Genomic DNA, 24,196 nt, shown 5'->3' with positions numbered 1-24,196 from the left:
ACCAGATCAGCCGTCTGCCATTCTCATCATCCAGTCAGCTCCTTCCTTTCTTACAACCAGCTATTCATTAAGCATTCACTTTGCCGTTCACTTCAAGTCTACTGGCTCCACACGTTTCGTCATTTTCTTCTTCAACGCTTCATCAACCGGTGCCTTCGCTCTTCTCTTGGATTCTCAAGGTCCCGTTGCTGGTACGTGTCTGTTCATAACGGTACGTCTCTCTTAGCAAATCAGTCTAGTTTCACTTGTCATACACCTTCCTTGACCTCATTCTCGTCCTTGTCCTCTTTCCCGTCGACCAGAATTCTGTATGGGATAGTCTACACATACACTACGATTGCCGACACTTATCCTTGGGATCTTTCATGATTATCAACCACTACGACAACATTACTGTACAAAACCTTTTATCCCAAAGTCATCAGCACTCGTCCCATGTACAAAACCGCATATCCCACAGCCCCTAGTACTCGTCCCACGTACTAAAGACCTTTTTTCTTCCTATACTTATTCCGATCTTGGTATCAGCAAGCCGCTTCCCTATCGCATTCGCTGCGCCTTCCTATGCAACTAACCTTCCAACACTGCATATGAGTATTCCAAAAAGAAAATAGAGGCTCAAGAGAGAATTTTATAGGCCCGAATTCTTACAGAATACTCTTCTTGAAGGGTGTGGCCTGGATTCAGGTGAAAACGCCCCAGAGGACTGTGAGAAATAGGGGTACGTCTAGAAAGCATAAACCCGCGAAATAGTTTGATGATACCGTCACCCATCTCGCAGAGTGTACCTCCAATTCTAACCTTTTCGAAACGCAGAACATCATCTCAGCAACCGCCCACAACGGTATCACTACGGATACAATACGATGATGTCGTTCAAGACCACGGTCACCCTCGCGACCGTCCTCCTGGCGTCGCTGGTGGCCCTCTTCCCCATCGCTGCCCAAGCTGATGATACTTGCAAGAGTGTCACGTTCGAAGGCGGCTACGAAGCCCGCAAAGCTCCCACAAACATGCCTGCCGACGCGACTGTCCTCCAAGCGGTCAACCTGACGGACTTTGCCGCCGAGCTCAGGGCCGCGGGCTGGAGTACGCTACACCTGGGTTATGACAGCGACATTCGAGACCTTGCCCATTTCGACCACATCGAGTCGACTGCCTATTCGGAACCCGGCCACCACCAGGGCAACCCCGCTGACAACTTCTTGTATTGCTATCCCGACTGGGGGTTTGACGATCTTCGTAAAACTATGCCATGGTTTAGCCGTGCAGACGCCATGGAGCAGATGAAGCGGTTCTGCGGATCCGGGAGCCCGCTCCACGGCAAGGTGCTCAAGGGCCCGCTCAAGGTAAAACTCCGCATTCAAACGGTACCGGTGAGCTTTGTGAACAAAGAACAACAGCAGGTGTGGTGGATCGAATGGGGCCTGTACGTCGAGGACGGGTGTGAGTATGTGCACGACAAGGACGAGTGCATCAAGTACTTTCACGTAGCCATTGATGCTTGCAATTGCCACAGGGCGGATGAGAAACTGGGAGGGGCGGTAATGAATCGGTGCTATTTCTTTTGGGTCTGGATGGGTCCCAAAATCACCGCATATAACGATTGTAGTGCGAACACGTGCCATCCCAAGGAGGGATATGGAGGGTATGACGCACATTATCCCTGGCATGACCCCTAATAGGGGATTTAGTCTACCTAGGTAGTCTCGTGATTGACCTGTACTACAATCTTGATACAATTAGTACTACTCTAACTGTAGTATTTAGTACGTACTGATTTCCAACTCTGCCCCGGGAGCCAGGGCCATGATGGATAAGAAGATGATTCAAGATGGTGCCCTGATTGAGTTATCCTGGGTTTATAAACATTCTCAAGCTCAATTAAAGTGACTCTTACCTTGAATTGTATTGATATCTTGAACTGATTCAGCGAGTTAATTGTTATGGACCGTCAATAACTATATATATACTAACTTTCAAACCTTCATCATAAGTATAACAGCAACCGTCTTACAAGTCAATCAATCAATCAAAAGGTAAGTTACACGATCTAACGAGGTATCTATCTACCGATTGAAGCCTAAACGTTCCAACCGTGTAAAATGTGAGTTACTAATTAATAGTAGAAACGAGAAACATAAGGTATCTATCTATCTATCTGTTTATATATCTATATAGTGTCCATCACAAAATGGACGACTCAAAATTTTAAACACTGCTTGATTATAAGGACCGCTTAAAGGGCCACAGCCGGCCAGATACTTTTGTCTCGAGAAAATGGTCAATCAGATGGATATCATTTATTGACTTTGGAACAATGGATGGACGTCTGACGTCTGGTGAATTCATTCGGCGCCCGACGTTACCAGCCTCTGTGTTGCGTCTGTCTTCTCTTCACTCTTTATGGAGAAACCTGCCTCTGATATTCCAGAAACTGTTACAGGTACATGTTTGTTGTAAGGGGTAAGCTTGGGAGGTGAGTGGCATAATAGGAAAAGAGGGGAGAGAAAGAAGGAAGAAAGAGAAGGAAGAAAGAGAAGGAAGGAGGGAAACAAAGAAGGGAGAAGAAGAAGAAGAAGAAGAAGAAGAAGAAGAAGAAGAAGAAGAAGAAGAAGAAGAAGAAGAAGAAGAAGAAGAAGAAGAAGAAGAAGAAGAAGAAGAAGAAGAAGAAGAAGAAGAAGAAGAAGAAGAAGAAGAAGAAAAGGGGACAGAATGCGTATACGTCTACTCACTTACTCATTCACTCACTGCACCCACAATCACTATATAGAGGTACCATTGTTAGTCTATCAACGCAGACGAAGAGTCCCGAGATCAGTAAGTATGGGAGAATGTAGGTAGAGGTACGTATAGCATGCAATTTCACCACGGAGAAGAAGAGGGCTTGACAAGAGATGGAAAGTCAAATCTTGTTTACGGTATGGTTATGAAGCAAGCTTTTATAACCGAGTGTCTCTTCAACCTTTGCGCTGTTCATACCTGCGATTACTGAATTAGGGTGCTTCAACACAACAAATCCTCGACTCTGATATGGCTGACTGTACTATCTGTGATATGGGACAAGGGGCATCTGCCGACTGATGGTTAAAGTTCTCATCAATATACTGCTGTCAAGACCCTAGAGAGTAGGTTATCCTCAGCAGTCTGATCATGGCCGTTGGATCAGCCGGCAGGATGTCAAAAATCTCAATGTTTAGAGATCCAGTTGGACTATCGAACTCTACTAGCATAACCAAGTCCGTTGCTATGAGAGACTTCACCAAGCGCAAGTGACCATCGAGGACGTGCATAGCTGGATGATGGCTTGAAGTCTGATGAGCGTTTGTTTCTTATGCATGGGTGTGCCTGTACGTGTGGTTCTTCTTGGTGTAAATGTGCCGGTCATCTCCCCAGAAGCGGAAGGTTTCCTCTGTGTGAGAGAGCTGTAGCATGGAAAGATCAGTGGGTTTGCCTCAAAAACACAAAAAATAGCAAAAACTGTAGTCTAGCTCCTTAAAAAAAACCAAAAGTAACAAATGTGTTAAAAAAAAAAAAACCGTGCCGCGTCCTCAGTTATGCCCAAGACCGAAAATACACACACGCAACACACACACCCCCAACATCATCAAGGGTCGTGGAAGCTCTCTAAGAAGCCCGCCGCCCATCCCATGTCTCAGCCAGCCACTCTTTCCCCCCTTGCCCTTTGCCAGGAATCGTGACGGACACTGGTGATGAGCCAACTATTAAGCTCCCTTTTCCGGTGCGTTCGATCACCATCCTCTGAGGCCCCACCCTAACCTGTCCCGGCAAGCGAAGAAGGGCCCGCGGAACCGTGTGATGAATCCCCAAGGTAGCATGTAAAGCCGCCTCAAGTCTCCTGCCATAACGTTCCTCGCAAAACCACAGAAGCAGAGCCGAAACATTCCCAACTGAGATCCCATTAGAGCAATATTTGCATTACAGCTCAACCCAGTGCCCACGCCGTAACATTCAATCGCATCATCATGTCGTCAAACACCGTCCGATGCGAAACCGTAACGCCAAGAGCGCAACCAATGCCGCAAGGCACAGACGCTTTAGCAGCAGCCGCCGGAAGAGTTGTTGGAGACGCCGTGGCCGGGGGAGACGTTGACGCTGGCTTTCGTGTTGTTGGTGGCGATGGAGCTGCCCATGCGCTCCTTGATCTGGCGGGCCATGGTAAGGAAAGCCTGCTCGACGTTGCTAGCGTTCTTGGCGGAGGTCTCGAGGAAGGGAATGCCCAGGCTGTCGGCGAACTCCTGTTGGTTGATGTGTAAGTATGTGGCTTAGACACGCGTTTCCGAGGGTTAGGGGTGGCTGTGTACCTTGGCGACTGTGTACTCAACAACCTTCTTGTCGGTCATATCGCTCTTGTTGCCGACGAGAAGCTTGTTAACGCCTTCCGTGGCGTAACGGTCAATCTCCTGAAGCCATTGCTTCACGTTGTTGAAAGAGTCCATATCCGTGACATCGTAGACGACGCAGATGCCGTGGGCGCCACGGTAGTAGGAAGAGGTGATGGTACGGAAACGTTCTTGGCCAGCGGTATCCCACTGGATAAGCGACTGGGTCAGCGAATTTGGATTTCCAAGGTGTCCAGGAGTGCCGGGGGGTTGCTTACGATCTGGAGCTTCACGGTCTTGCCATCAAGCTCGATAGTGCGGATTTTCTAGCCAAACGGTCAGCATGTTGATTGGGATCGAACGGATGTGTTGCGCAGGCAGGATAGCAGGACGTACAAAGTCGACACCGATGGTGGAGATATAGGACTCGGTGTAGGTATCGTCGGCAAAACGAAGGAGCAAGCAAGACTTTCCGACACCGGAGTCACCGATGAGGAGGAGCTTGAAGAGGTAGTCGTATCTGGTTGCATCGTCAGCAGGGTTCTTTGGGGGTGGTGGCGGCGGTGATCGGTCGAGTCGCGAAAGGGAAGGGGACGACGTCGGGTGATGAGGGGAAGCGGTGGGCACCCTGAAGGTCAAACATGTTAGCAATCCGTCAAGGAAACAACATGGGATACGGGCGGCGGCGATGATTGTAGGGCCGGCAGCGTGGCGGCGGCTTACGGGGATTTGGGAAGAGCAGGAGAAGGGCAACAGGAGACGTGATTAAACCTACTACTCAGGGTTCATGATGGGCAACGAGGGACGCGCTATGCGATGTGGTGGTGTTGGGTTGAGTTGGACAGCGAAGAATTAAGGCGGGTATCGTATGGTGGACGGTGGTGGAGCGAAAGATGGATGGTTTCGTTGAATGAGATTAGGTGTAGGTCGTTGGGGGTGGGAGGTCGGTCTGTTGGTTGATTGATTGATGATGTGGAGGATTGGAAAGGCAGCAACAGCACGCAGCATAGAACCTGGAACGGGCAACACGCAGAGCAGAGCAACACAGTTGATGGAATGGGAGAGCGCCCTCGGCTGTCCTGGCTGACTGCTGGCAGCGAGTGGCAGTGGCAGCCCACACCACCCGCACACTCTCCGGGCGGCTCACCACCAGTGTCAGCTGCGTCAAGGCGTCAGAGGGTCCCGGTCCTCCACTGGGGGGGTGATTGGCGACCGCCGGCCAAGAGGCGGGACACCTATCCATCCAAAACAGGGGACTCAAGCGGTGACGATGCACGTGACGCAGCAGCCGCCTCCTGACCCTTTCCCACTTCAGTTACGGTACAGTTTGCATTAACAATTTTGGAGTCGTCCCGATGATGTGCATTTCACAGCCAAACAAGTCCCAAACGAAAAAAAGACAAAAAGACAATGATGATGAAATATGGTTGAGATTCCAGGTTGTTGTTTGTCCAAGAGGCGACAACAAAGTACGGCTACGAAACTTTTTTTTGTTTTGGTATGCCTCGAAAGTGCTTTTGTCGTTGTTCCCATGGCTTCCTTTATTATCGTAGACTTCCAGGTTGGAGGCTGGGCCACCTGAGCGGTGTCCACATGGGCTTCCAATGAATGAATGAATGAATGGATCAATGAATGAATGAATGATTCCCTTTTTTTTTTTTTTTTGGATCTGGGAGCAACATTGATTCACGGGTCCAACGAACTCCTGATCTTTAGGAAGCTTCTAGCTCGGGCTCCATCATCCAGCACTCCTATGTACCTACCTTCCACTTTTATATTTGCCGATAAGACAAGGCTCGTGTGAAACACCGAAGTGTGCCAAATGGGACCTCAAGGTTCTGTATATTTGACCACAACTAAAATCACGATGAAGCATAAGTAGTTTCATTCTATGCAACTATGTTGCTCTCAAAGACTCCTGACCTACACTACAATCACAATGTCCATGGATAGAGTATTGATGATCAAGATCCAACCCCACAAAACGTCGCTATCGGAATCCCTGTCCGTGGGGAGACCCGGTGAGCAAGTGGAAGCTGATCCACCCGATTACCATACCGATACATAGTACTCCGATACGATACTAAGACGCCCGACCCTCTTATCAGCTGTGTGGTCAACCATCCGAGCCAATCCGTCACTGACATCATTCCACCCGGTGTGCGGCACTCTTCGTCAGAGAGACAAGTCAACCACTTGGCGTTTTCACAGTCTTGCAAATTGCATTCAACCCGGTCTTATCTTGCATCCCAGCCCTATACACACCCCATATTATACATACTTACAGTGTCCATCTCAGCGCGGCGTGTTCCGACAGCCCACGTTGCGAGTCCACTCGTGTCGGCCCAGGTACCCGACCACCAAAGTGTTTAAACACCCACTGCACCATGTCGGCGCCCACGAGGATACGAATAGTAGCTGGTGGTGTGGTGGGCAAACAACAACCAGCCCAATGCCGATCCTACTTTCTCTCAAACCAGCCTCCAACACATTCGCAACCGACCTCATCACAGCCGCTGCCACCCAAATCATCAACAACACAAGTTAGTGGCGCATCATCGTCACCCGCATCCGTCGCAAACACCACTATCAACAAGCGCTCAACATCCACCCTCCCAGAAACGAAACCGCGCAACCTCCCCGAAACCTGGTTCAACCCCAACAACAACATTCAAACCCCCGCAAAATCAGAATCCAACAGCGATGAGATCCGACCTCCAGATGGCCCCGGCGGGCTGAACAAGCCCCCAGACGAGCGCAAAGTCAAGCTAGGCAAAAGTGCGAACCCCCTTCATCCCTCCATCATCTTCAACAACGAACAAACTAACACCATCCTCTCCGTCAACCAGCCCTCCGAATCCTCCAAGCCCACCTCCCAACCATCCTCCAATCCCCGTTGCCCACCTCCATCCTCTCCCCCCAAATCTCCCTCCACCTCTTCCCCTCCACCCACCCGCACCTCCCGACCGTCAGGGGCCGCGTCGCCTACATTGCCGCCCTATGGACCGCGCCCTTGGCCTGGAACCGGCTCCCAATCATCGGCAACGTCCGCCTCGAGATCTTATCCGAACGCATGGTCGACCGCCCCCTTTACAAACCCCCGTCGCAAAACCGGCGCATTGGCGCCTATCCCGAGCAATTGATTGTGCGCTGGCGGACCATCGGCAACGCCAAGAATTGGGGCTTGAGTTTTATCAATGGCAGCGGCGAGGCAGGAAGTGACACGAAGGGGGTCAGGGAAACAGCGGACAAGGGAACGGCGACGGAGTATAAAGCGCCGGTGGGCGATGCGGAACCGTCGGCGGGGAGGGATAACAGCAAGAAGTCAGAGTTCACGGGGCTGTTCATCTTTGAGTTTGATGGGGAGGGGAGGATATTGAGTCATACGATTGAGCATGCGCAGCAGGATGGGGAGGTTGAAAAGGGGGTGGGTGCGACGGTGGTTGGGTTGACGGATTGGTTGTTGGGTGGGATGAAGGGGGCGAGGGAAGGGGAAGGAGGAACATGTCCGGCTTTTACGGCAAGGCAGGCTGATGAAGCAGGTGGTGAGGTGAGGTGATGCTGGTAGCTGGGTTTATGAGGGACATTGATGGCATTGGGAATGGGAAACCTGGGGTTGGTGTGTTTTGGGATGCATGATGAGGATGAGGACGATAATGAAGGACCTTCTCAGGGCGAGAAGTGTGGTCCCACGCTGCCAAAGACAAAAGGGCAAGCATTGTTTTACTGTACAACAATATGTATTTCTATATCCATGATATCTTCTCACCCCTTTTCTTCACCCCTTTTTCACTCTTTCGCCATGTACAGTGCGTATTTGGCTATCATATCCAGTACTGATTTTTGTCTGTTTCCAAGGTTTTATATAAATTCAAAACAACCAGTAACGACAGGACGGCAGATTCCTCAGGCCGCTCATGTCTCTTTTCTTTTGTTTTCCTCCCATATCCAAAAAAAGAAAAAGAGACCGTAGCAGCCCTCCTCCACCATTAACACAGGTAGGTAGGCATGTGCTTCATATCATATCCCCTTCCCCTTTAGGGTTGTATATCCAGCAACATGCCTCCCCCCCTCTCCCCTAAGCCAAAACCTCCATCGTATCACCCCCCATCTCGCCACTAAGCTCCCTACTCGTCGGCCCCCGTCTCCGCGCCCCCTCGGGACTTTCTTCCTCTTCCTCCTCCTTTTTCTTCGCCGCCCCATTGTTAGCAGCAGTAGCAGCATCATTGACAGCCCCGACATAGCTCATCAGCGCATTCCTCGCGGCTTCCACCACCTTTTCGGCATGCGTCAATGCATCTCGAAGGCTCTGCGCAATTTGGTCCAACTCTCCGACTTTGTGGAAGCCGTTTTTTTCAGAGGAGTTCTTTTCGGGGATGGTGTAAGTGGCGGAGTTGCTGCCGTTGAGGGATGATGAAGAAGAAGCTGTGGTGGTGGTGGTGGTGGTGGTGGTGGAAGCATTGGCAGTAGTGGCGGTAGGGATAGAAGAGGAAGTGGTGGGAGAAGAGGAAGAAGAAGAAGAAGAAGAAGAAAAGGTGGGACAACCGCGCTGTTCTTCGAGAAGGTCGCGGATGTGGCCGTTTAGCCAGGCACCCGAAAGTTGGGCGTCGGTCATGTCGCGGGCGCCGGAGATGCGGCCGCGGCAGGTGGGTTTGGCGCAGAGACAGTCGAAGGGCTGGGCCATGGTCCATTCGGTTGAGGGGTAGAAGAACTTGCAGTGGGGGTGGTGTTAGTCTGCCTGTTGCCGGGGGGGAAGAAAGGAAGGAAGGGGAAGGAGGGGAGGGGGGAAATACAGTCAATTCCTCGCCGATTTGAATCCCTTTCGGGCCGGCGATGACGTTCATGTTACCCGTGTCAAAGATCTATTTTTTTTTACATTTCGTTAACATATACCTTGGGTTACTAGAGGGTTTTTTTACAGAGAGGAGAAGGGCAGGCAGGAATACTACACATACAAGAGACGGCTCGCAAGAGTGGTTGATGTACAGCAAATCGCTGTTGAGATCCAGGTGCTTGTCACGGCCACACTGGACGGTAGCATATGTCGGCTTGTCGGCCGGCGTGCAGGGGGGGAACTCGAGCTTGGCGAACAGCGCAAAGGGCGGCAGAGCAATCTTGGAGATGCTCTTGGACGTGAACTCGGCCTCGTTGACGATGAGGTGAAGACGGTCCGGGTGGGAGGGCTGGACCCAGTGGGGCTTGATGGGAACCATTGTGTTTGTATTTAGGAGTGTGTAGGTAGGTAGGTAGTATAATAATGATTAGACGGTGTTGTTAATATGCCCTCCGCTTTGGACAGATGTGGTGGTTGTTGTTGTTGTTGGTGGTGGTGGCACCTCGGTGGTGGTGATGTCAAAGATGTCGAAGATGGATGGATGGTAGGTAGGAAAGAAAGGAGGAAAAGAGAAGGAAAAGAAACAACAATAAGAATACCGGGTGACCGGGAAAACGCCCTGTCTTATAGGGATTCCTTGATTCTCCAAACCCGACAACTTAACCCATGCATGCACGCGACTCGAGTATCGTCCAACATCTCAAAAGCTTTCCCACAGCCTCTCTTGGCTCTGGGTGGTTTGAGTGTCCACAAGCAACAAGGGCTGCCAACACGGGCGGGGGATGGATACCTCTCTACATCATCACCAAGACCCGAATGGAGCATATGATGATGGGAGGGTCCATCTAATCCATACATACATGCCGGGTCCGGGGACTTGTTTGGCCTTCCTTGTGAAAGAATAAGAACGGGGAAACTGATGGGGAATCTGATGGAGTACATGTGGTAGGTTGGATGGAGTCTTTCCGTGTGGCCCCCGGGCGATATCCCACTTGGCTACCTGGTAGTACTCGGCATCTAGCATTTGTTGGACATCTCGATACTGTAGACAACATGCCGTTTCTTTGTTCTAGTCTCTTGTTCCTTGTCTTGTTCTCCTGACCAGTGCTGTTTGTACTGATGAATTGACTCGGCCGAGACTCCACCGAAGATGGTCAGTCAGACAGACGGCGCGCTGGAGGTTGCCCCTGGTGTGTCTGTGTCTGACCCTTTACCAGAACACATCGATGTATTTAGGCAGTCCAAATATCCCTCAGTGGTGGTCGGCGATCCGGCACTTGATCCTGACACCCGAGACTACCTACATACAAGTCAATGGCAGCAGGAAGAATAGCATGTGCTTGGGAAATTGAAGATCGAGATATAAATGGCGGGGTTGCGTGTTTTAGCATCAGATCCATTATAGCGGGGGTGGTTCTTTTTTTATGGGGCATCTCTCCCTTTCACCCATGCCATGCTCCGGTATCCCGGCGCTATTTGGGGGACCGTTCTGGGGGGGCAGTTCGGTGACCGGCAAAAGGGGAAGGAGTCCATGGGCCGCCATCAACCAATCACAGCCACAGTTGTGACGACTTAAAGTGGGAACTCTTTTGAAAGGATGCACGTAATTGCCCGAAGACCTTTCTTCCTCCAAGTAAGTTCGTACCATAGTAGCGTTCCAAATGCTTCCAGGGCTGCAAGGAAGGGATCCATTTCCCAAACAACCGAGGATGAAAAGAAAAGCAATATCCGGCAGTCTGGGTTCGGACACTACACTATGAACAACGCGGGTGTTGCGCGGCAAAGATTCCATCGAACCGGATTGGACGGCATGGAAGAAGGGAAGTCTCAACTTCTTAAGTTCGGAAAGAGTGTTGGAATGAGAGACAACAACGGAATTGGAGTATTCAAGTCGCACAAGATCTCACGTCTGATCTGACTTCCACTTCAGACATCATTAACGGCACAAACGGCATCATGGCATGATGTTCTGTTCCCGGTCATTTTTTGGAAATCGATCTGGAGACGGGTCTGTTCAGTATCATCCGAGATGGACATCGCCACAAACGATGCTGCGTACACCGCCAAAAAAAAAAAAAAAAAAAAAAAGCCGGGCTAACAAGCGAAAGCCCCAGAATTGTACTACTCCCCTGCTACGGCGTCGAAGATCCGATAATGTTTCCGGACGCGGGCGAGCTCTGCGACTACACTACATACTGCGCAGCCATCGACTTCGAACCGATGCGCCTCCTTACCCTTGAATTGAAAGCTTACAGGCTTTGACCCAAGGAAAAGATCTTCTGGAGGAGTATGTACTCCTTTCCGTATGGACCCCAAAGAGGCGTCAATCAGTATGTTATCGAGGCCGGGCTTCAGGTGAGACCAAAAAGCTCGAAAAGCAAAGTCGCACATAGACCGCTCTGCAGTCAGTTGTCCCTTCTGTCAAGCCATTTTAACCTTGCCTAGAATTTCTGGACTGTATACGACCACCAACGATTTCGAGGGGGGTTGGTTGATGGACCTGCGATCGAGGTGTCTAGATGCGCTGGCAATAACGACACGATATAAAGAGCGCGTGAAGCAAAAGCGGTGAGGTCTAGTCTGTCTCTCCCCATCGCACCTTAACGTGGAACGTACCAGTGACTGCCTTTATACGCGGCAGCCGAGTCTTACGTTTTTCGACTGCCTTCAGAGTCTGGGTCCGGCAGAGGACTTGAATTTCATCGATACCAGCATCCACAGACCACGCAGCCTCTTTGGTGGGCGCGCGAGAGGCCGGCCATCATTGTCCCTGACCTGCCGCGGCGCTGGCTACGTACTTATTCGGCGGACCACAAAGAACACTTATCCTCTGCATGGGAGCCAAAACAGAACGGCTTCTACCGTTCACCTTGTCGCTACAAATACTTGAGTAGTTGTTGAGTTCACGAAGCACTGTCTTGGGAATATCCAGTATGTAACTCTTCGCTATGTATAGGGCAACGACCACGAAAATATCCTGCAAGTATGACAAAGCTGCCCAGCTCCAGCTTATGGCCGAGGTCTATCAATATGCCCTCTTCACAATAGTAGCTGCTGCTCGTAATGACGCCCAAGCAGGCATCAGCATCACAAATAAATCTATTCAACAAAGAGTTTTAGTCAAGATATCAATAAGTCGATAACAGGCGCCCATATCAATACCGAACACTGGCACCACCACCACGAGACGGATGGAGAGACTACCTCTACGCTTGGTTTACCTGTGGATAAACAATGCAAGAAGAGATCAGATCCTGTTTCGGCGCGTCCTCACAGTGACCAGACACCGATTGGTACCTACCTACTATAGAGATAATGTGGACAGTGCAAAAAGTAGTGGGAGGAGGAGATTAACACAGAAACTGCATATAGTGACGTGCTTGTTTTGTTTTTTTTCTTCGATACGAGGAGACCACATAGAGGCCGCATTATCGACCTCGATTTCCTTCTGGAACCCAAGGAATCCATCTCGCTCGCATCGGCCAGGCAGAGATCACGGGCATCTCTACCTAAGTATCCATAATTCTCGCTTGCTCAAACTGACTACCTACCAGACATGACACTCACCCGTCGTCGCTCCCTTATCCCCAACGATCGACTCACCTTTCTTTGGGACCGAAACTACCCACCTCTTTCTCTCTCACCTTTATCGAAGTCAAACGATTCATCTGATTCCAATAGACCGGTCTCCACTGAGGAAGATGAATACTGGGGTTGTCTCTTAGGCGTGGTCGCGGTGCGGGAAGCACAGAAAGACGGACGGATGGGAAATAGGAAATGTACGACCCAGAGGAAAAAGTAAAGCGGCAGGAAAACAGAAGACAGAAAGAGTTGATTAAAAACCAACATTGAAGAAAACTGCGCGCGCACTCTTTTAAGGGAGAAAAGCTCTCAACCATTTAATGCTTTTTTCAACCGTCTACCCTAGATGAAAGTATCAAGGCTAAACGCTTTATCTTGTACAGGAACCTCTCTATCTAGCTTAGATGCCAGCTACATGGCTATTTTCTCCCGCTATGAGTATATATCTAGCGGCTCTCTTACACAAGTCGGGACTGACACCGTGATTTCAAGGCACAGTGGACCATACGCTAGGTGCAAAGTCGTACTTGACACAGCCAACCTGTGTCCAGCCACCGACACCGTGGTTGTTGCCTGTAGACATTGAAGCGTTAGTTCGTTTCTTTTTTTTTTTTTCTCTATTTCTTTCTGTCTTCCCCCCCCCATTTGTGAAAGCCCATAGTAGAAGATAATGAAACCAAAGAGGAGATAAATAACTCACAAGATAGATAATTCTGTCTCACGAGCGTGTAAGCTGTGACATCGGAACTCGACTGGCCCAGTGGGTAATGGAAGTCCTGCTTCTCGACCGTCGTAACGCACCCCTTGACCCATTCGGCGCGATAGACGTACGTCAAGCTATCGGACTGGACATAACGGAACACACGTGGCTCATCGTTCGGTCCGATCGTGTCCCATTTAGCGTCCATAAACACCTGCGAATAATGGTCCTGCGTTTTGGGATTGACGTCTTCGTGTTTGGCGTACTCAGGGTCGGATTCGTCGTGACAGTGAATAGGACCTTGCGTAAGCGGCTGCACGGTGGCTGTCGGCGTAGCCTTGGTTGTGGTGACCATGGTCGTTGTGGCCTTGGTTGTTGTGGCCTGGGCCGTCGTAGAGGTTGTTTTGGTCACGACCTCATTGACGGGGTCAGAGAAGTCTGGCGGGCTACCAGTAGGTTGGGGTACGCAATAATAGCCAGTGCACAGTGTGCCACAGTTGGCGGTGCAGGTTGGTGATACCGCGCCCGAGTGCCTATTGTTTGCTATTAGTGATGGATACGGTGGTAGGCATAGAAAGTGTCACTTACCAGGTTACAGCGCCGCCGTTGCTAGAGCCTGATCTGAGTGGAAAGTTGTTGTCGATGTATCTGGTATCAGGGGTCCAATTGTCCGTGTTACCTGGCTCGGGTAAGCCCTCGTTTACCACCTCGCAAACGGCCTTAGCCTCGTCAGACTTGAACCCAGAACGGTAGCCAACGAGGCAGTTCTCGACCCCAACGTTGCCGTTCCAGATGATTCTGCGATGATTTCCCATCTCTTCAAGGTCCGGGAAATAATCCTCGAGCTGATCAATCACATTGACTTTGCGAGTCAAATATTTTACCATCTTGACTGCGAACACCGTCTTTTTCAAATCCTCGGCGAAAGGCGAGGGAAGCGCGCGGAGATATGCGACCAGGGCTGCTACCATAGGGGCAGCTGCATACCGGACAACTATCAGTCTTGAAGCTCGAAAAAAATAACAGAATGCATGAAGGCTAGAGACTCACCAAAAGAACTTCCACCAGGAAAAATTCCCGTGTTGTTCCACAACATCAAACCGGGGGCGAAGACCATTGATGAGTCGTCAAGCCGTCCATCAATGTTCCACGGGAGACTACCCAGGGCACGATAGCCATGATTGGAGGCAAATCCGACCACTAACGTGTCGGGGAGACTGCCGTCGAGAGACCACCGTGCCGGGACTGCTGCGTTTGCATAACGCTGAATGTCTTCCACGTTTCCGGAAGCGATGACCACAACGCACTGGAGGTTGGTTTCCGTGTAGCGAAGCATCATTCCTGCATGCTTACGTTAGAGCAACTCTTGAGAGAGAAAGAGAGACAGAAAGAGAGATCTTACTGAATAGAGACAGCCACCTGTCGGTCGCACCCTCCGGAACAACCCAAACCATTGATATGTTTATGACGCACTTCCCTTGCCTTCCTTTGCTCTCAATGTCATTGATCATGCCCAGCAAGCGGATCAGATTGATCTCAAGGTAGCCCGTCTTATTCGTGTCCATAGTTAGCGGATCTTCCATAACAAGAAAGGTTGCCCCAGGAGCAATCCCAAGAGTCCGGCCGACAGCATAATAAGCAACACCTGTGCCGTGTATGTAATTATGCATGTCAAGCCCGTTGTTAATACTGTGTTCGTAATGAAATTCCTCAATGTTGTCGAGGTTAATATCATCATCCTAAGGGGTGGTAGTGTCAGCTGGTATTCCATAAACATAGTCCTGTAGCACATACCGGATTGACGCCTTCATCAAAGTTGTAAAGGTACTGCCCGCTGCCCAGGATGCCATCATGGTAATATACCATGTAATTGCCTTCGTGAAAAGCTTCGCCGTCGAGGTTCCATTCCTGACCCGGGTAGCTCGAGACCATCGAGCGGTGCCAGCTGACCATACGGTCATAGGACGGGTTGTCAAAGGTTCTCTTGCGCAGATTGGTCGCATTGAAAACCGGCCCCGATCCAGCTCCCCAGCTTCTAGTGTGTAGTTCTATACCATCCTTCTTCCACTTTTCTATAGACCATGGGTCGACCTGCAAACAAAAGAGATGACAAGGTTAGCACCCGCGAAAGGAAGACGAACGTGGCGGTAACAGTAACTTACCCCCTCCATATTGCCGATATCGACCAAGAAGCGAAATGGAGCATCCTCGACATAAATAAAGATGGTTCCGAGACGGTCGTGCTTGAAATGATGGTATTCCAAGCCGCTTAGCTCGATATGAAGGTCAACAGTCAAGATGTCGACTTCGCTAGCTGTCTCAAAGAAGTAAATCGCCGCGCTCCACTTCTCGTCCATGTCGCACTCGTCATCGCCATCGTCACGGGCAACAAGAGCCGGGGAGTGGCCGGCGGTGGCCGGTGCCGCAGTCGCAACCGGAAGGGATATTTTGGAAAGGGCCGTCTGTCGCTTGGATTTGCCGTTTCCGTGTCCGCAGGCGGCCGTAGTTGTGTATTCCGGGATGGGGCAGCCGGTCTCGTAGGCCGTCTCGGTAATAGTCTTGGTTGTCGTTGTTACTGTGGCGCCGTTGGATACGGAGAGGCCATATGATATCGTGTACATCTCCACAGGAACCTCCCGTTTGTTGTCATCGCAGTCGGTAGGCTTGTCCGGGTAGGTAAGGTCCGGTCCAATACTGACAGCGACGTTGGCGAGCCCGCAGTTAGTAATCAAGCCATCTGGGGTAACAAGATAGGGAGTATAGTACTAACGTGATCTTGGGCCAGGGAGGGAAATCGGGGAGGTCGATGAATTTCCAACTCTCTGGGAGCTCTCTAAGTCCCGGCGGCGGACCCCTGTGCATGTTTTTTCGTGGTTAGATTACCTGTCCAAAGAGCGCAAGAAAGGGAAAGGGGGCTATAGCTCGTACGGTCCAATGACGGCTTTGGGGAACGTGAACTTCCAACCAAAGACCTGGATATGCTCGGTGTGGATGCAGAAGACGAAGAACCACAGTTCGTCGCATTTCACTTTGATGACCACATGGTTGCTGTGCTCGTTGTCGTCGTCTCCTTCGGGCAGGCAGCGGTTGTTGTGGCATTGTGCGTCTATGGGGTCGACGATAGGCTCAACAATAGCAGGCGGGAAGATGCCAGTATAGGTTGGCCGTGGAGTCGTTGTAGTGGCGGTGGGCGGGGGGATCCAAGCGATGGGGCCGTCGGTGTCGTTGTGGGTGTTGGTGATGGTGCCCGTTACCCAGCCGCCGCACGTTGACGTCCACTGGTCAGGCGGCCCTTGGGTGATTTGGGGCCACGGCGGCAGCTCAACCTGGCGCACGGTAACCGTCGTCTTGGCGTTGGATACGTAGCTGAGAGTGACGGGAATGGCGTCGGGCTTCAAGCTCGTACACATGGGGAAGACAGCTCCGTCCGTCACAGCGCCAGTGATGTTGATGTTGGAGAAGGAGACCTGGTCGGTCACGATGTCGGCGGGGTAAAGCGTGACCGTCGTGGTCGTCGACCCGACCTGGAACGAGGTGGGATACGGCGGGAGGCGGAACGTCGTGGTGGCCGGGAGCTTACTCGGGGGCAGGACGAGGACACAAGGGCTCTCGCAGGCCGCCGTCGGCGTCTCGTAGACCTGGGGGCCAATGTAGGCGGGATTGACGTTCTTGTATGGGTTCCCGTCGTCGACGTCGGACTGGACGCAAGCGCCCTCGGGGCAGTAGCCGCGGCTGCAGGCGAACTCGCAGAGGGGCCCGTAGGTGCGTTCGTCGACGCTTGGGTCCGCCTTGCCGGTGATGGTGTCGCTCGCGCCAGGGGGGACGTGCAGGGCCCCCGTCGACGTGCAAGTACACGAGTGGATAGGGCAGAAGCCAAAGTTGCACGAGAAGCTACAGAGGCCGCCGAGACCGCCCTCGCCGACGCCCGAGGTACATGCGTCCGGGGTGAAGGGCGACACGCTGGGGATGACAAGCTCGTGCTCGACCGTGTCGCAGTAGGCGTTGGGGCAGCCGTAGCCGTAGTTGCAGGCGAAGCTGCACAGGCCGCCGTAGCTGGCTGTTCTGCCCTTGGCCGGGAATCCCACGGTGCCGAACCCAGGGGTTTCGGGGCCGGGGAGCTTGTTGCCGGGCCCCATCTTGGTGCAGAGGCAGGCGCCGACGGGGCAGTATCCGTACTTGCAGGTGAAGGCGCAGAGCTCGTCGAAGCCAGCGGCCGCAGTGCCCTCGACACACACCCACTGCGTCGAGTTGACCGTGGCACTCACCGACGCTCCCGTGGTGCTCGCTACAAAGGCGTTCCAGTTCGTGTATCCGTTCGTGTCGTCGCAGTTTGCCGCAATGGGCCGCTTGTTGACCGTCATGGACCCGACCGTGACGACGACAGCGCCTGTGTTGCTCCCAAAGTCGACGCTGCCGTGGTAGATGCCGGCGCCGCCGCTGGGCGTCTTCGTCCACGTAGCGCCGACGTTGACGCCGCCGACGGTGACCGTGACGGGCTGGCTGCTGGCGAGGAGGGCCGAGTAAAAGATCTTGTCCTGTACCACGTCCTGGGGTGTAAACTCCAACTGCAGTTGGCTCGCTGTGTTGCCCGTGGTCCATCCGTCGTTGCACGCCGCGTTCTTGGAGGTTACGCGGTACCAGGCCACAAGCTTTTCCTGTTCGATCGTGGCCACGCCGGTTTTGTAGAGGTCGATGGTGAAGGGCAGCAGCTCACGCCAGCCGTCGTGGGGCATGTCCAAGGCGTAGTTGAAGGGCGCTTTCCCGACTGTAAGGCCTCGTAGCTGTCACCCTCGACGTACAAGGGACCGATGTGGTGGGACTCGCCAAAGTCGTTCCAGGAGATGATCTCGACGTAGTCGGGGTTCATGAACCGGATCTGCTCCCAGCGGTCAAACCACAGGTCGTCGCCCCTCCACAACCAATTTTTCTTGTAGCCCGGGAGATTGGTGTAAAACCAAGGGCTAGCTGGCATCACTATACCACGGACTCAATGTTAGTAACGTGCTCTCGCCATAGGGGTAACGTCCAAGCCACTTACTATACTGCATGTCCATGGCGCAGTTCTTCTCGGCCGTCTCCATGAACTCAATGTACGAAGCATCCACGTACGTGTTGCCGTCCGTGTTACCCCATGGCCACGGCGCCCAGCTGAAGAGACCTTCCGGGACACAAGGGGCAGCTTCGAGCGCCGCCTTAGCCCCGAGCGACGACCAGTCGGGGATAAAGGCAGCGTTGGTCTTCTTGATGATGTACTGCCAGGTCCCAGCTTGAGCCGGCCCTTCAAAGGTGGACACGACAGGCCGTCCTTGTTTGTCGATATAATACGAGTCGTAGCCGGAATAGAGCAAGATCATGGAACTTACGAGGTTGGCGCCCCAGGGGCCTCCGCCCGCGTAATCGAACGAGAGAATCACCTTGAACCCCAATTCGTCGGCCGCGTCAAAGGCCCTGGATAGAGATACGCCGGAAGTGGTATCATCAGCTCGAATGTTCAGAGCAAACCCGTCGATGTGGGCAGCTTGAGCCAGCCTCATATCGACCTTCCATTGGTCCACGCTCCAGGATTTGGCATTTTCCACCTAGTTCAAAGTTAGTTTCCTTGTGTACCATGCGTGCAGACTAGAGGGTTGTAGGAACGGGCTCACCATGAAATGAGCAAATACTGCCTTGGCCTGTACCTGGGCACATGCTAACAGGACGGCTAGAAGGGTAAAGAGCCACATGTTGAGGGTAGGTGTGGCCCCCTCTGGGTTGGTAATGGCAGGCTTTGCCGGCAAAGAAGGAAGCAGAAAAGGCCCACGAATAGGGATGATGTAGAGGAAGAGAGAGAGAGGGGGGGAAAAGAGTGGTTGTCGGTTCTCTTTAAATCTCTAATCGACTTGACTGATCGACTGTCCCTAGTCGATATTCGGTCCGTCGTCCGATGTTGGCGACAGCAACATCATTCTCCCCCTCCCCCCTTGAGCATCAGCGAAGAACTCGCAAACCCCAACTCTTTCCCACTCATGTCTCCGCCGGTCACCGTCCGCCGGTAGTCTGCGGTCTCTCCATATCCAGGCATCTCCGCCAAGACCCCGAGATGCCCTCGTCCATCTTTCAGACAACAAATGGCTTGCTTGTCACCTGTCCGCCCCCTGTTTCCTGTAGAATTGGCGTAGCAAGCCAACAAGTTCTAGCCGAGCAGAGGGAAGTATTAGCGTGGACGAGTTTTTCACTCGACTCCCTATGCGGAGTAACGTTGTGATAGAGTTGGTTGTTGGTTACTAGCTTGGTGTTGTTGGACCGGTGTTCCATTGTCTTGGGGCTGGTCTCTAACCCTTAACGTGCTCTGCCTCCGAAAGCATGTGCACCCCCTACCGCCTCGGCTCGCTCAAGTGGCAACTACACTATCTTGCCGAGAGTCCTGAAATCCTCTTTTCCAGTCGTGTTGCGTAATTTGGTGACCTAGGTCCCCCGGCCTCATCGAGGTAAGGATAGCAAATTCTCACCACAGGGTTGGATAGCGTATTCCACTTGGAGCCCGTTCCCACCACGGTGTACAAGGGCGTATCAGTGATGTAGCAGTATCGGATTTCCGGAGGTTTGGTTTCTGGGGGTTATTCTTTCCTAGGTAGGGACAGTTGGAGTGACGGAAGCCGGAAAGCTGAAGGATTTGACTAGGTAGCGATTGGCGCTGTTGTAGAGCAGAGGTTAGTCGATTTTCAACTTGGACTGCGCTATATGGAGAAGAAAGAGATGTCAGCTTTCCAGCTAAAAGACTAGGCCTCGTCATAGAACGAACACTTTCAGTTGTCTGGAAGTCGAGTCCCCTTTTCCGTCGGAGCCACAACTGCCCCGGGCACCCGACGTCCTAACCCTACCCAGTGTAGTGTTGTACAAAGTTTAATGAAGTGGAGTAGGTGCCTAGGTGTCTGACAAGGGGGTTTTGACTTTCGCTCGCAACCACAGTACTGATGCAGTGTAGTGTACCACTGCGCACCTCATACCCGTCGCCCAACAAGCACCTTCCTAGAGAGTATTACTCGTCTAATATATCACAGTAGTAGGCGTCTCGAACCATATAACTACTTGAACCCCTGGCAGTACAAAGTGTCTACACATCACCCCTGCAAAGTTCTTTGGCGTGGAACTTTACTACGTACACACTCTTCGCAACTCAACCACCATTCTACCACATTTTATACAAGAAGTTGGTATCAACGAGATACAATCTGGAGGCTTTGTGCACTTTATGTATCTCTCCGTTGTGACTGTGGTAGTTGTCTCGTCATGTTTCTGTCAAGTTTTGCAGACCCTTAGGTTATCACAAGAACCGCGCTAACAAAAAACTTTCAAGGGTCTATGGTATGGTACAGGGCATGGTGTTAGGTTAGGTACCTAGGACTAGGCACCCACCAGCCTGGTAGACGCCAGTCATCCCCGCCCTAGCACACCCCTAGCCGCAGCCCGGCTAGGCCCTCAGCCCCTGCCCGGGCCGCTGTGTTAGTCTGTGTAACGACAGCGGTAATCCGGGACGGCGGCATGGAACGAACCCACTGCTACGGCTGGACCTAAGCGTGCTACATTAGTCTCCTTCTTAATATGACATAGCGTTTTCGCCTCCAACGAGACTCATTTACAAAGTTATCCACCTCCAACTGACTTGTTGGGACTATCGCGAGGTGCGAAAATGCCTTGCCAGAATTGCCCGCCAAGAGTACCTAGGTAGGTAGGTACCTACTCAACTGGGCTTGGCGTAAGTTGGAATGGTGCACTCGACGGCCAAGGCAATGGAAAACGGTTGCAAGAAACGGGCGGCGGCGTTTTCAGCTGAGTAATCCAAACATCTATCGAAAACGGCACCCATAGATAACCTTCCAGTCCCCTTACTGGCTTATCTATAGGAGAGCGGACAGAATCCTGAGTCTTCTGGTAGGTACCTGTAGGTATGGTTGTATGTGATAATATGTGTTTAGCATTTTATCTTATATCTGTACTTCTTCTTGGAGGCTTGCTACTACCATCAGACGTTGTCCGAGGCTGAAGTTTGGTTTCGGATCGAAGAGATGTGTTTTGGTCTTTTACTACCTCTACTTAACGAACGATGTGGCCTACTATCATGATATCAATATTCAATTCCCCTCTGTTGGTTCTCCTTGATCGGTTAACATTGACGGACAGCTGCATTCGCTTAAGTTGGGGGGTTGGTTAGGTTGCAGTCTCGAGGCAGCAACTAGGTACCCAGCAGCAATTGCTCAGCTTCGCGTTCCTTTTTCTTCAACCCCGCACTCTCCTTCCTCAAACGTTTGAGAATACTAAATCAGAACATAAAAGAGCTCACACTAGGCATCATCGCTGTTGGGAAGTCGTCACCTACCCAATTTCCATGTTGGAGTGTATATGACGAGGAACTTGACCCGTCATCCTCTTGCCTCAACTCAATCATCGAGTTTACCACATCGGTTTGCTCTTAGTCTTCGGACGCGCTTTGCCAACTCCTGGAGAGTCCCGCTGCTTGAATTTCTCTCAAGGATTGTCACCCTTCCACCAACAGAAACCCCCTTCACGCAACTATTGGAAGTTCAATGTCATGAGTCGCTGCTACCCTGAGAGTGTGAGACGGTCCAAAGATGCGCCTACTCAAAACCGACACGTTTGAACTCGTTGAGTTTGTGGGTGAAGAGATCCCAAAATATGCCATCTTGTCGCATACATGGGAAGGAAAAGAGGTCAGCCTCCAAGACATTCAACAACCCGATGCTCCCATCTGGTTAAAGACAGATAAGCCGCCTACTCCAGCTTGGGCGAAGGTCAAGCACGCGTGCCGTCAGGCATGGAGAGACAAGTTTGAATATATTTGGATCGATACCTGCTGTATCGACAAGTCAAGCAGTGCCGAGTTGCAGGAGGCCATCAATTCCATGTTCGCGTGGTACCGGAAGTCGGCCCTCTGCTATGCTTTCCTCTCCGATGTCCGGAAGCCCAGCGGATCCACCGACCCATCAAGTTTTGATATCACTCGTTCGCGTTGGTTCACAAGAGGCTGGACCTTGCAGGAGTTACTGGCCCCTGACCTTCTGTATTTCTACGATGCTTCCTGGGAGTTGTCAGGCTCGCGTAGCGATTGGGCAGAAAGTATCTCGAAAGCAACCACGATTCCAGTCGATTGCCTAGCTGGCTCAGAGTATGGCGAAGGTGATGTGTACAATCAGGAGAAAAACGGCTCCCTCGTGCGGATACCGAAAACCAGGAAAAGCATCGAAGAGAAGCTTCAGCAAACCACGGTGGCTGCGAGGATGTCGTGGGCCGCCAACAGACACACCACCAGAGTTGAGGACCAGGCGTACTGCCTGCTCGGGCTGTTCGATATTAATATGCCTATGCTCTACGGCGAGGGCAAGAAGGCCTTCATGCGACTACAACACGAGATCATGAAAACATATGATGATGCCACCATTCTCGCCTGGGGTTATGGCATGCCTCTCGACCGTGATACATATGTGGATACGGCTGATGGATATGTTGCGCATGATCTTGAAGTGTACCGTCGACACCTACGTGAGCAAGCATGCAAAACCAGACCTCGTCCGCTATTGGCCACATCTCCTGCGGATTTCCGGTTTGCCGGAAATCTCAAAAGATATAACGGTTCCCCAAGCCTGCCACTCGAATTCGCCATCAGCCAGCGGGGTCTAATGCTGGATGGCCTCTGGGGCTTTGACACACGTTATTGTCTCCAATACCTCTTTCTTCCCTGCACTGATGCCGATAGGATCCTGGCTCTTCCAATGCTTTCCCTGTTCAGCATCTATCGTTCTCAAACCTACCACGATAGAACCCTGGCGAACTCTCTTTGTGTACCTCTAGTAACGACGGGTGCAGGCAGAATCACGACACACTATCGTGACTGTTTGTCGTTAATAAAAAGAGAAAATAACTACCTCATGGACAATTATAACGCCCTGACACTACTACCATCAATACCTGATCAATTCTATGGCAGCCGGACTTTAGAGTTGGCCTTCCGGAAATAGCCACCGTGGCCTGGGCACGACAATTCGAAATTCGATGTGGAGATGATATATCCTCCCTTGTCAAGACAGCCACATCGGTTCGTCATCCTTAGAACTGCGACGGCCCCCAAAGCCACAAAGGTCGACGCTTACCACGCGGATAGTTGGAGCAATGGGTGGGCAAAATACGCCTTGCAGCCATCCGAGACCCCCTCACATAGTCTATTATTTATCTTGAACATTGATGGTAAGAGGATACTGCTGGTATTGGGTATGTGGAGTGGCGGGGAGGTGCCTAGGTCCCTGGCGTGCCACTCTGCGATTTTGGGTGCAAAAGAGTTGGTGAGACCTACACTGACCGAGCTCACTTCACTTTCGAAAGAATTTACGACGGTCGCTCGTCGGGTGTCTTCTCTTACACTTCAATTAGCGGCCTCTGAGCCGTACATTAACTTCAGGTTACAACCAGGGTTGGAGTTGTGGGTAAGATGGTGTAGATCCTAAGCTTGGCAACAATCGTCTCTGGGGTTGATTACAAGGTTGAGTGTCGGAGCATCTGGGGGAGATTTCGATGCATGTTGGAAGCATACTAGTTGTATGGCCTGTAGTTATCTTGTTTCCTCCTTTCCTCACTAGACATGACGGACTACTTCAGGTTTCGACATCATGAAGGTGAGCTGAGGATGAAGTCCAGTTTTTCTCACATGTTCTTTCTCTTTCCTTCTCCCCTGTTTCTCTTGTTTTT

The 24,196-nt window shown here is 51.6% G+C and overlaps 8 protein-coding genes across 8 annotated transcripts; 5 read left to right on the top strand and 3 right to left on the bottom strand.

Moving 5' to 3' along the window:
* Positions 1-869: 869 nt before the first annotated feature.
* Positions 870-1,548, top strand: NEUTE1DRAFT_110802 (uncharacterized protein; the record flags this gene model as incomplete). Its single annotated transcript, XM_009853568.1, has 2 exons — positions 870-1,446; positions 1,520-1,548. The coding sequence occupies 2 exons, from the start codon at positions 870-872 to the stop codon at positions 1,546-1,548; spliced, it is 606 nt and encodes a 201-aa protein (XP_009851870.1).
* Positions 1,549-2,320: 772 nt separating this feature from the next.
* NEUTE1DRAFT_110801 (uncharacterized protein) lies at positions 2,321-2,840 on the top strand (the record flags this gene model as incomplete). The annotated part of the gene is made up of 2 exons (XM_009853567.1): positions 2,321-2,446; positions 2,496-2,840. 2 exons carry the CDS (start codon positions 2,321-2,323, stop codon positions 2,838-2,840), a joined length of 471 nt encoding a protein of 156 aa, XP_009851869.1.
* A 667-nt stretch (positions 2,841-3,507) lies between these two features.
* Positions 3,508-5,303, bottom strand: NEUTE1DRAFT_146975 (small GTP-binding protein; the record flags this gene model as incomplete). The annotated part of the gene is made up of 5 exons (XM_009853566.1): positions 3,508-4,259; positions 4,326-4,553; positions 4,622-4,669; positions 4,740-4,863; positions 5,122-5,303. The coding sequence occupies 5 exons, from the start codon at positions 5,130-5,132 to the stop codon at positions 4,059-4,061; spliced, it is 612 nt and encodes a 203-aa protein (XP_009851868.1).
* Positions 5,304-6,795: 1,492 nt separating this feature from the next.
* On the top strand, positions 6,796-8,120 carry NEUTE1DRAFT_64648 (uncharacterized protein; the record flags this gene model as incomplete). The annotated part of the gene is made up of 3 exons (XM_009853565.1): positions 6,796-6,886; positions 6,963-7,121; positions 7,193-8,120. 3 exons carry the CDS (start codon positions 6,796-6,798, stop codon positions 7,900-7,902), a joined length of 960 nt encoding a protein of 319 aa, XP_009851867.1.
* Positions 8,120-9,614, bottom strand: NEUTE1DRAFT_64645 (uncharacterized protein; the record flags this gene model as incomplete). Its single annotated transcript, XM_009853564.1, has 4 exons — positions 8,120-8,768; positions 8,886-9,054; positions 9,137-9,205; positions 9,299-9,614. 4 exons carry the CDS (start codon positions 9,554-9,556, stop codon positions 8,422-8,424), a joined length of 843 nt encoding a protein of 280 aa, XP_009851866.1.
* A 2,511-nt stretch (positions 9,615-12,125) lies between these two features.
* Positions 12,126-12,377, top strand: NEUTE1DRAFT_18592 (uncharacterized protein; the record flags this gene model as incomplete). The annotated part of the gene is made up of 2 exons (XM_009853233.1): positions 12,126-12,290; positions 12,324-12,377. Coding segments are annotated over 2 exons (219 nt in total), but the record flags the coding sequence as incomplete, so codon positions are not given.
* Positions 12,378-13,068: 691 nt separating this feature from the next.
* Positions 13,069-19,182, bottom strand: NEUTE1DRAFT_146972 (uncharacterized protein; the record flags this gene model as incomplete). Its single annotated transcript, XM_009853563.1, has 12 exons — positions 13,069-13,332; positions 13,460-13,992; positions 14,048-14,438; positions 14,510-14,800; positions 14,862-15,198; positions 15,254-15,550; positions 15,622-16,153; positions 16,230-16,313; positions 16,388-18,224; positions 18,248-18,433; positions 18,498-19,038; positions 19,105-19,182. The coding sequence occupies 12 exons, from the start codon at positions 19,180-19,182 to the stop codon at positions 13,247-13,249; spliced, it is 5,193 nt and encodes a 1,730-aa protein (XP_009851865.1).
* A 2,886-nt stretch (positions 19,183-22,068) lies between these two features.
* Positions 22,069-23,955, top strand: NEUTE1DRAFT_122818 (uncharacterized protein; the record flags this gene model as incomplete). Its single annotated transcript, XM_009853562.1, has 2 exons — positions 22,069-23,453; positions 23,538-23,955. 2 exons carry the CDS (start codon positions 22,069-22,071, stop codon positions 23,953-23,955), a joined length of 1,803 nt encoding a protein of 600 aa, XP_009851864.1.
* Positions 23,956-24,196: the final 241 nt, after the last annotated feature.

Source organism: Neurospora tetrasperma (genome assembly GCF_000213175.1).
Source record: "Neurospora tetrasperma FGSC 2508 unplaced genomic scaffold NEUTE1scaffold_4, whole genome shotgun sequence".
NCBI lineage: Eukaryota > Fungi > Ascomycota > Sordariomycetes > Sordariales > Sordariaceae > Neurospora > Neurospora tetrasperma.
The sequence above is the reverse complement of the archived record's forward strand: the minus strand, read 5'-3'. Positions and strand labels throughout refer to the sequence as shown.